General features: G+C 45.7%; 1 protein-coding gene across 1 annotated transcript in view; it reads right to left on the bottom strand.

Annotated features, from left to right (window-relative positions):
• Positions 1-9,840: 9,840 nt before the first annotated feature.
• Positions 9,841-10,446, bottom strand: part of CATSPER4 (cation channel sperm associated 4) — a 19,124-nt gene continuing 18,518 nt past the window's right edge. The window contains exon 11 of the mRNA XM_007935883.1: positions 9,841-9,894. Within this exon, the coding sequence (XP_007934074.1) occupies positions 9,841-9,894 (54 nt within the window). The remainder of the gene's footprint in view (positions 9,895-10,446) is intronic.

Below are 10,446 nucleotides of genomic sequence, written 5' to 3'. Positions count from 1 at the left end.
GTAAATTTTGGTCAATGACATGAGACAAAGTATATGTGAACTGCTGTATGAAAAGTGAATTTACTCTGTAAATCTTCACCCAAATCCTAAAAAAAAAAAGATTAGATAGTAACCTTAGGAAGCAATGAGTTTATGTTAACAGGGGAGGAACAACTCAGAAAAGGAAGGTGAAAATGGTTGCAAACTCAAAGAATATAATCTATGTTACTGAACAGTACATGTAGAAACCCATGAATTGGTGTCCGTTTTGCTGGGTTATTCTTAACAACAACAACAAAGATTACAGCCAAGAAAATCCTAAGGGCGTTCTCTCTGTCACATGAGGTTGCTATGAATTGGAATCAACTCGCATCACCCAACCATAGAATAAGGAGCCCTCCTACTTAAATCTACAACGTTGTTTTAAAAATTATTTAATTAAGAATCATATTTTATCTTTGTTAAATTTTAACTTTGGTCATAAATATTGTGGTAGTTTTAAAAAGGTATCATTTTGTTTTACAAATGGTGATCACACCCACACACGAAAAAAAACCTTAAATATTTTGGGAGATTAGAATTACTTTGACCATGAGTGCTACATGTTGAGAGTTACCATCATCTTTCTGGTGCCCAGGACTCAGCGTCAGCCCTGCCAGAGGGTAAGCCTGGGAGTTAGTTGCACTGCTTAGGGGACACTCTGTGAACTCAGCCTTTCTGTAATGTCTGCTACATTGGCCTCACCCTAATTTTTGCCTCAGCTTCCCTGCCTATCCCTCCAGGCTTCTGCTGGGTCAATAACATTGGTCTTTGGTAGATTATCAGCTCCTTCTCCCAGGAGAATTTAATTTCTGACCAGTGGCTAGAGTCCTAGAGGTTAAGGATTGCTGGATTGTTCATTCTGCCTCATATGCCCAGCTACCTGTCCCCCCAGTAGAACTCAACTCTACCTCAGATGGACTTCTTAGATGCCAGTGCCTGACCAAACCATGTCGAAAACCTCCCCATACCCTTGGGATACACATTCCTCTAGGCCTTCTGCTCATAATGTCAGAGGACATCATAATGTCCACTCTGGTTTCCACTTCTTTGGTTTTACCTGGATGGGGTCCTCAGACTTACCTGAGTGGGTATAGTAGTTTTCATTGCACATACAACCCTCCTCACTGGTTGGATACTCATCCAAAACATAGGCTCCATCTCCAGGACTCTGGGTGTATTTAGAGGATGCTTGACTGGCACCAGCCACGGCAGAGGATTTTGTTGTCCCTGAGGAGCTGAGGATAAGGGCTGTTGAATGAGCAACTGTTCCCTCAGGTGATTGGGCTGTAGTGGTGCCAGCACTGGAGGCTGATTCTCTAAATGGGAAGGTGTTTGTGTGACTGTGTTGTGATGTGTGACAGACAGCATGGACACAGAGAAATTCACGTCCTTCCCTGTGAAGGCTGTTGTTAGTGCAGCTGGAGTTTCCCCTTCCTGAGTTCCAGACATGGTAGTTCCATGGATAGTGAAGATAAGTGACGTGGACTCAGCACTGGTTGTCACAGATAAAGATTCTGTCGTGTCCTTGCTTATGTTTGGTTTTATTGGGTTTGTAGATGTAGTTGACTTCTCAGAGACTGTGCTTCTTAAGGACCCTGATGATGTAGTGTCATTACCTGGAGATCCAGACATAGTTATTCCAAGAGTGGAAAAGGTAACCGAAGTGGACTTAGCACCAGTTTTCACAAGTAAAGATTCTGTCATGTCCTTGCTTATTTTCAGGGTTGTCGGGGTTGTAGTGGTAGCTGACTTCTCAGAGACTGTGGTTCTCATGACACTGATGATATAATGCCATTTCCTGTTGTGTTTAATGTTGCTGAGGCTGTGGTTGCAGTTGACTTCTCAGAGCCGGGGGACACTGATTGTTTCTTTCTGCTGACTGTGGTATTTGATGCTAATGGCGCTGCAATTGAAACTGTCTGATTCTCTTTTGACATGTCATGCTGGATGACACTGTGATTCTGGATGTCCCTCCCTGGTCCATCATGGAAGTTGACAGTGTTGTGCCCTTGGAGGGTGTGATGATGGTTGATAGTTGATGTCATACTGTTTTGGAAGTCATATGTTGATATCATAGTGGTCACTGACAAAGTGCTAGGTGAAGCTCTAAAGACACAAGTTCTTTTATTATTGGCTGGAACTGAAGTATTGCATAAGGTTCCTAGGCTGTTAGTCATGAAGCCTTTTATGAAGGGTGTGATATCTGGCCTAACACCCCAAGTTGAAACACAACCTGTAAAAAAAAAAAAAAATCAAAACCAACAATAAGATAATAAACCTATTTCCTTCACCAAATCAGAGTTCTTCTCAGATGTTGTAGCTTGCCAAGTATCTTTACTGGGAGATTCAATAAAAATAACAATATCAACAGCAACTGCATGATTATGGGCCACAGTTAATTATGTGCCAGCTCCGTGCTAATCCTTTTACGTGGAATCTCTTCATACACTGCAAAAAGGGCATGGTGACAGCATCCTCTGACCTCCTCTAACTTCACAGGGGGGAGAGAAAATCAGCAGCAGCAGCCCAAGGCTAATTCTTATGAGACAGAAATCAGACTTGCCACCATCCTCCAACCCTTGTGCTAATTCTAATACTAACCATCCCTCCCGTGGCACTCTCTACTTGTCTGTTGAGTTCAATAATTCCTTGCAGTGGCCACACAGAACTCACAGACAGTACTGAAGATTATGGGATTCATTAGGGAAGTTACAGGTTACAATTCAGGTTTGGGAATGCTCAGAATACAGTTTTTCTATCAGGACAGCCTCCTCTCTGCCATGCCAGTAAGCACACTTTCCTTGGTCGTTGGTCTATCAGTCTGGCCTCTGCTCTGCTCAGGAAAATGTTGCAAAGCTCTTTTAGCTTTGCCGATAGGTGCCCTCCACTCCACCAGCAAGCTTCCTGCCCAAAGGCACTCAGCTTTCTCACTCCATGGGCCAGCAAGCCCACTGCTGTCTCTCATGCTGGTGTCTTACTTCTGCTCTCTCTGCTGCCACTATCTCTCTGCCACCTCTCTGCCATATTAGCACAGGGATCTTAGGTCCGAGGACATGCTTCACCACTGGCTCTTCTCTCTCTTGGTGGCAGTGAGCTCCCTTCCTTTTCTGCCTCTGGGAAGGCTCATTTTAACCCTAGCAAGTTGGGAAAACTGACCGATCCCTACATTACAGTTCCATACATCTTATTTGCACAACCCAATCCCCACAAGGGCACCATGTACCTATTTACATTATTAGAAAGCTATCCAATCCCCTTGGTGGGCCACAAGCACCTTACATTTGCATAGTTCCACCCAGTAATCTGGTGGGGGTAAAAAAGACCACAGTTAGAAGAGCTATACCAGATAATTCACTGCAACACATACACATACTTAATTTAATAGATGTCACTGATGCATACCAGGTAGCAAGTATGCAGGCAACCATGTCTCATTCTACTTAATGACTGGTGGTGTAGTGCCTAAGGCATCTGACTGCTAACCAGAAGGCTGGCAGTTCAAGCCCACCAGCCACTCCTTGGAAGGAAGACTGGACAATCTACTTCTGTAGAGATACCTCCTCAGAAACCCAAGGAGGAGTCACTATGAGTCAGAGTTGACTTGACAGCAGTGAATTTGGTTGTGTTGGTTTTAGTCAGTGAAAGTCAGCAAGACACAAATCTGTTACCTTGTTTGGTCTTTAGTTTCTTGCTGTCTTTATTGATGTGAGTTTCCTACTACATTGAATATGATCCTAATATTTAGATATATAATTTTTTTGGTACAATGTGCCCACTAATTTCAAGTCAACTGGTTTATCTGTTGCAACAGAAGTCTGTTTTGACAACATTCAGTTTTCACCTTGCCCAAGTAAGGTGCCACTCCAATGTATACACATTAGCTCCTTATAACCAACTGAGGCAGGGCCAGTTACTCCCATTTCACAAAGAAACTGAGATTCAGGCAGGTGGAGATGTCTATCCAAGATCACACAGCCATGAAGTGGTAGCACTGCATTTGAAATTGAGCCTGTCAGACCCCCGAGTGCAATGTGCCCTACTACCTCACAAAAACATAGCTTTGTTCCCATGGCTGAGCAAGCCACTCTCTCTAGTTGGCTCTCTAGAGAGAAAGGCCCATATCATTTATGCTGAGCTGGATCACTTGGGAACCTTGCGCCTTCTCCTGGGCAATGGGCAGAAATAGGTCCATCACCTGATGCTTTGTCATTGCATCCTTGTCAGTTGCCAAGGGACTGATTCAGAAAGCTAGAGCTGACTCAACCTAGGTGGTGGGTTCATTCTCCCCACAACCTAACTCTGAGAGGAGATTGACCATTGTCCCCAACTCTGCCCCTGTCTGCTCCTTTCACACCCCACTTTCTTCTAGCACTGTGGAACATGGGAAGAAAAATGGGAAGAGCAAGGAAACCTGTGCTCTAGACCTGGGTCTTTTACTTTCTGTGTGACCTTGGCAAAAGGCCCACTTCTCTCTGGGCCTCTGTGTCCTCCTCTGCAGAGTGAGGGACTTATGGCTCCGTATCAGTAAAATACTCTAAACTCTAGTGGTCCATGCGTCTGTTGACAATAAAGGTCCAGGCTGAAATAAACAGTTGTCTTCCTATAGAGTTCTCAAGCTTTTGATTGGGGGAGAGATGTTTCTCTTGGATCAGAGTTTGTTTGTTTGTTTTTTTTTTCTTCCATGTAGTTAACCAGTTGTCCCAGTTCCCTTATGGAAAAATCCGTCATTTCCCTACTGATCTGTCATGCCACTTGTCATATGTAAACTTCCCTCATGTATATAGACCAATTTCCATGCTCTCTTTTGTTCCGTTGCTCCGTTTGACTCACTACACCAACACTACATTGTCTTACTATTATTTTATAGTAAATTTCAATATCTAATAGAGTGAGTTCTGGTAGCATAGTGCCTAAGGCACTTGACTACTAACCAGAAAGCTGGTGGTTCAAACCCACCAACCACTCCTTGGAAGGAAGATGGGGCAATCTACTTCTGTAGTGATACTGCCTCGGAAACCCAAGGAGGGGTCACTATGAGTCAGGTGTGACTCGACGGTACATAACAACAACAACAATAGAGTGAATGTCCATTCTTGTTCTTCAGATTTATCTTGGATACATAACCAAACACCTTGAGGGAATGAGTGGCTGGTCAATTGATATAATGTAGTCCACAAAGACAATGTTCTACATCCTAATTTTGGTGTATAGCCACAGGAGTCTTAAAAGCTTGTGAGCTCCCCATCTGGTGCAAAAAGTAAAGAAAATCAAAGACACACAGAAACAATTAGTCCAAAGGATTAATGGACCATGTGCACCTCTGCCTCCACGACCCTGAGGCCAGAAGAACTAGATGGTATCTGGCTATCACTGCTGACTGCTCTGAAAGAGATCACAATAGAAGTTCCTGGATAGAGTGGGAGAAAAATGTGGAACAAAACTCAAAATCATGAAAAGGCCAGGCTTACGGGTCAGATAGAGATTGGTGGAACCCCGGAGACTATGGACATCAGTCACCCTTCAAGCCTGGAACTGAAATCATCCCCACAGCTCAACTTTCAGCCAAACAATAGACAGGTCTATAAGGTGATCAATAACACCAGAGAGCTATGCACTCCTTAGAACAATCGATCATCTGAGATCAAAGGGACAGCATTTGCCTGGGAAGAAAGCTCAGAAGCCAGGAAGGGACAGGAAAGAATGGTCAATGGAAACTGTAAACACAGAGAGGAAGTGGGAAGAGTACAGATACATTGTGGAGATTGTGATCAATGGCAGGAAATAAAATTTGTATGAATTAGTGAATGGAAAACCAATATGCTCTGTAAATTTGCACTCAAATCAAAATAAAAAGTTTTAAAAAATTATCTTCGATATTGTTAGCCTTTTTTTCTTCTTTACATATATTAGGATCAGCTTTCCAAGTTCAACAAAAATCCTATTGGGATTTTGATTGGAAATGTACTGCAATTGAGATCTTTATGATATTGAGGTGTCTTGCCCATGGCAGCTTCTGTGGGAAGCAATGGAATGTGGCCCGAGCTCTAAAATCAGGCCAGGGCTAGAATTCCAGCTCTGTATGGGAGACAAATCACTTTACATTTCTAAGCCTCAGTTTCCTCAACTGCATAATAGGAATGATAATAGTAGCCATTTCACTGGACAATCATGGGGATTAAATGAGATAATGCATGTGAAGCACACAGCACAGGGTTTAGCACATAGTAGATGCTCACTGAAAAGAAACCTGCTATTAGTAATGATTATCCCCTTCTGCTCCCGTCTCCAAAATTGTTCTCTGCTTTCCAGATGCTTTGCCATGGATGATCCTGTCCCTGGCAAAAGCCCCAGACTCATGGGGATGATGAGATACACAATCTCCTACTACCTCCAAATATATTCCCTGATGTTGTCCCAGGAGTTCAGAATCTAGGGCTGAATGCCTACTTCAAGCTCAGTGAGGAATTGGTTGGGGTTGGGAATTGCTCCTTTGTGGAATAAGGTAGGGAAAGGCAGCTGGGTCCTCAGTTCTGGCCAGCTTGGGAGGAAAGTAGCCTGCTGAAGCCATTAGCCTGGTTCAATTTCAGACAGAAAGGGAAAGGCAGATGAAATGACAGACAAGATGGAGTAGGCAACTGGACAGAAATAGCACCCAGGAAGAGATGGGTGAACAGAAGTCCCTTGGAAGTTATCCTGTTCAAGCTCCTGCTTCCAAACTCACTGGTTCCCCCAAGTCTTTCCAGACAGTTGGTGGGGGCAGGAGGCTGTGCTCACATTATAAGATCTTCCTGGGAACCCTACCTGATCATCTACCACCTACTTCCCTTCTCCTGCCAGCCAGAAGAAAGGCTGAGAGAGCCTCCAGAGAAGGAAGGAAGGAAAGGGTATATGTGGATACTCACCACGCAGGTTGAAGGCTCCATTCCCAATAAACAGCAGCAGCAGCAGCAGCCAAAGCCACTGGCTGCTCATGGCTCTGTTGACTGATGGTCCTAAAGGATGCTGGGAGGGAATCCTGGCCCAGAATAGGGAAAGAGATGACAGCTTCAAGACAGAAAAGCACTTTTGCATATACAGTACTGAGTTGTCAGTGAAGGCAAATATGGGTATATGGGTGGATAGATGGGTGGACAGGCTGAACTATTAGGTATGTCTATGAAGCAGGGAGTGTACCCCAGATCATGCATAGTGTTGGCAGACAATGGTCCTATAAGTGTATTTGTATGATTTGTAAGAATTCCCAGGTGTATAATAGAGCTGACAAGGGACAAGGTTGTAGTCACTTCTTGGTCACAGCCAGCTACCCAGAGGGACAGAGTAGTTGAACCGGTGGGCTCGGGATCATAGTCACAGGGGACATCAAGCTCAATTGGCATAACATACTACACAAAACATTGTTCCACCTCCTACTTTGGCAAGTAGTGACTGAGATCTTAAAAGCTTACAAGCTGCCATCTAGATGCAACGATGGGTCTCTCCTCATCCAAAGCAAAGAAGAATGAAGAAAACCAAAGATTCATGGAAACAATTAATCCTAGCGACTGGTACACCATGTGATCCACAGCCTATACAACTATGAGACCAGAAGAACCAGATGGTGCCCGGTTACCACTGTCAACCATTTGGAGGGGGATCTATGTAGGAGATCCTGGGTAGAGAGGGAGAACAATGTGGAACAAAACTCAAAATGATTTGGAAGGGAAAAAAAAGGGCGGGGGGACCAGGTTTGCTGGTCTGATAGAGCCTGGTGGAACCACTGAGACTATGGCCCCTAGCTGCCCTTCAGGTCTGGAATTGAACCCACACCTGTGGCTTCCAGCCAGACAAAAGACAGGCATAGGAGTTAACCTGTACCTGAGATAGATACACTCCTTGGAGAGAACAATCATGGGAGAATAGAAGTGCTGTTATGCACAGGGAGACAGCTCAGGGGACAGGAGTGCATGGAGGGATGGACACAGGGAAGAGGTAACTAGGTAACTATCGGGAGGAAGTGGGAGGGGAGCTGTTGCATTGAGTTAAATTGTAGTCAATGTCAGGAGACAAAGTATATGTGAACTGCTGTATGGAAAGTGAATTTGCTCTGTAAATTTTCACCCAAATCACAATTTAAAAAAAGGAAAAAGGAAAAAGACAGCAAAGCACTGTCAGCTCTCAGTGCCATCTCACCTGCCTGCTGAGTACCACCACAGCCCCCACCCTGAGGTGTCCAGACTTTTTCCCAGCCGGCCCCAAACCAAAAACCAAACCAAACTCACTGCTGTTGAGTTGGATTCTACTCATAGCGACCCCTCCTTGGGTTTCTGAGGCAGTATCACTACGGAAGTAGATTGCGCACCCCTCCTTCCGAGGAGTGGCTGATAGGTTTGAACTGCCAGCCTTCTGGTTAGCAGTCAAATGCCTTAGGCAGGCTTTTTCAGGGCTGAAACCAAGGCTAATAGGAGCAGGATGGGGCGTGATGTTTCCCATGAGCTGCAATCAGTCGATGTCTGGAGACTCCCATTCCAAGTGGTGAATTTCCCCAAGGCCCCTAATTGCCAACCTTTGCCAAACAGCTGGGAAGAACTCTGAACCTTTCAGCCTTTCCCCTACCCAACATCAGGGAAACTGGGTCACAGGGACATGGCTAATCCCATTGGCCCCTTACCTTTTGGGCTGAGAGTTGGCTACTTAATTTTAGAGCTAGAGATCAATTTCACCCCCTCCCCGTTGTACAGATGGGGAAAATAAGGCCCAATTGCTGTCCAACGACTGGAATCCAGGCCTCCTGTCCTCTGAGCCAGCTCTTCCTGATGCACGTAACTGTCATGGCCTCTCAGACTCTCTCCATTGCCTAGCTCAGGAAACTACTATGGCTCTCAGTGGCCTTTAGTATGAAGGTCCCAAATAGACTTCACATGTCCCGAGTTCCCCACCAGATTTCACTCACCTGAACTCCTACTCACAAAATTCTCCTGCTTTACCCCAGCAAGCTTCAGTATCCTCTATGAAGCTTGCCAAATCCACACTTTGCCTAGGATGCAGTTGCCTGCACTTATGGACTTGGTCAATGGTAGCCCCATTAGACTGGTACCAGTCTTCACCTTTAGACAGGGAGAGAGAGGGTAAGGCTGTGTCTCCTTCATCAGACAGGGGATTCCAACTATGAAGACCAGTCTTTCCCCCCCACACACAATATTTAGGACCTCAACAGCAGGAATTATATCTTCCCATTAAGTCAGAAATTTTCAGGGGTGTGGATTCTCTCTCCCATTTAACTGGAAGTTCTTGAAGGCAGGCTGTAACTCTCCCATCCGACAGGCTTTTAAGGGGAAGGATCTGTCTCCCCCAGCAGTCCTGGGATAAGATTGCCCCAAGGGAGAAGAGGAATACCCCTAGTCAGACACATTGATCTCAACACAAACCTTTATTGTCAATACAGAGATGCCTGGCCCCACTGACCTCACCTTTCACCTCTAGGTCCTTGGGTGCACCCAGTCCCCACCCAGCTCAGGGCTAGAGCAGGGGGCTAGGGAAGCCCATGCTTAGGCCGAATCCTGGCTGCCTTGGCCAGCATCCCCCTTCTTTGCTCATCCTTCCTGTCTATGACTCCCGTTCACATCCAGATCCCTTCTTCATCCTGGCTCCTCTGGACCTGGGGCTTGCAGGCACAGGCCCTGGAGATGCTACCATCTTCACAGCCCCAGGGCTTTTTTCCCAGCTGTAAGGCCATCCGAAGGAGGGTATAGGCTCGGGTCAGGCTGTGCCAGCCTTACTAGGGATGCAGGAAGATGCAGCAGCTGGTGTGTGTGCAGACTCCTTGGCTCCCGTCCGATCCTCTCAGGAGCTGTTCTTGTATTTACTATGGAGTATATTTGTGGTGGATTCCTGAGCCTGCAAATCAAGAGGTCTTCTTGTCAATTCCTCTACCCTGACACGGCAATCTCTCCTATACTCTGTCCCATACTTCCTCCCTCTGGCCTCAAAGGCTCACAGGAAAGTCCTTCATACATCTCACTCTAGCCTGCCCAGTACTGCCCCTCTGAGCTTGGGAGCCCAGGCTGTGTGCATTCACAAGGTTCCAGGTCATTCTATCCCAGCCAGCTGGTGTGGGAGGCAGGGAAGGAAACTAAATAATGTGGGTGTGTGCCTTTTTTTCCCCAGAAGCTCGTCCCTCAGAAGAGAAACCAGAAGGGGCTGCTTTTACCCAGCCCAGACAGCAGCCAGTTGCCCAAAGTGTATGTCACTAAGCAGGAACTGAAGTGGTTGCACTAAGAAAGACTAGGTTTGGGAGTGCTGTTGCTATTAGCTGCCTTTGACTAAATTCCAATTTATGGTGACCACTGTGTGCAGAATAGAACTGCTCCATCGGATTCTCAGGGCTGTGACTTGTTGACAGAAGATTGCCAGGCTTGTCTTTCAAGTCTCCTCTAACCAAAAACCAAA

The sequence above is a fragment of the Orycteropus afer genome, unplaced genomic scaffold (genome assembly GCF_000298275.1).
Source record: "Orycteropus afer afer isolate SDZICR_OR568_19922 unplaced genomic scaffold, OryAfe1.0 scaffold00031, whole genome shotgun sequence".
Classification (NCBI taxonomy): Eukaryota; Metazoa; Chordata; class Mammalia; order Tubulidentata; family Orycteropodidae; genus Orycteropus; species Orycteropus afer.
The sequence above is the reverse complement of the archived record's forward strand: the minus strand, read 5'-3'. Positions and strand labels throughout refer to the sequence as shown.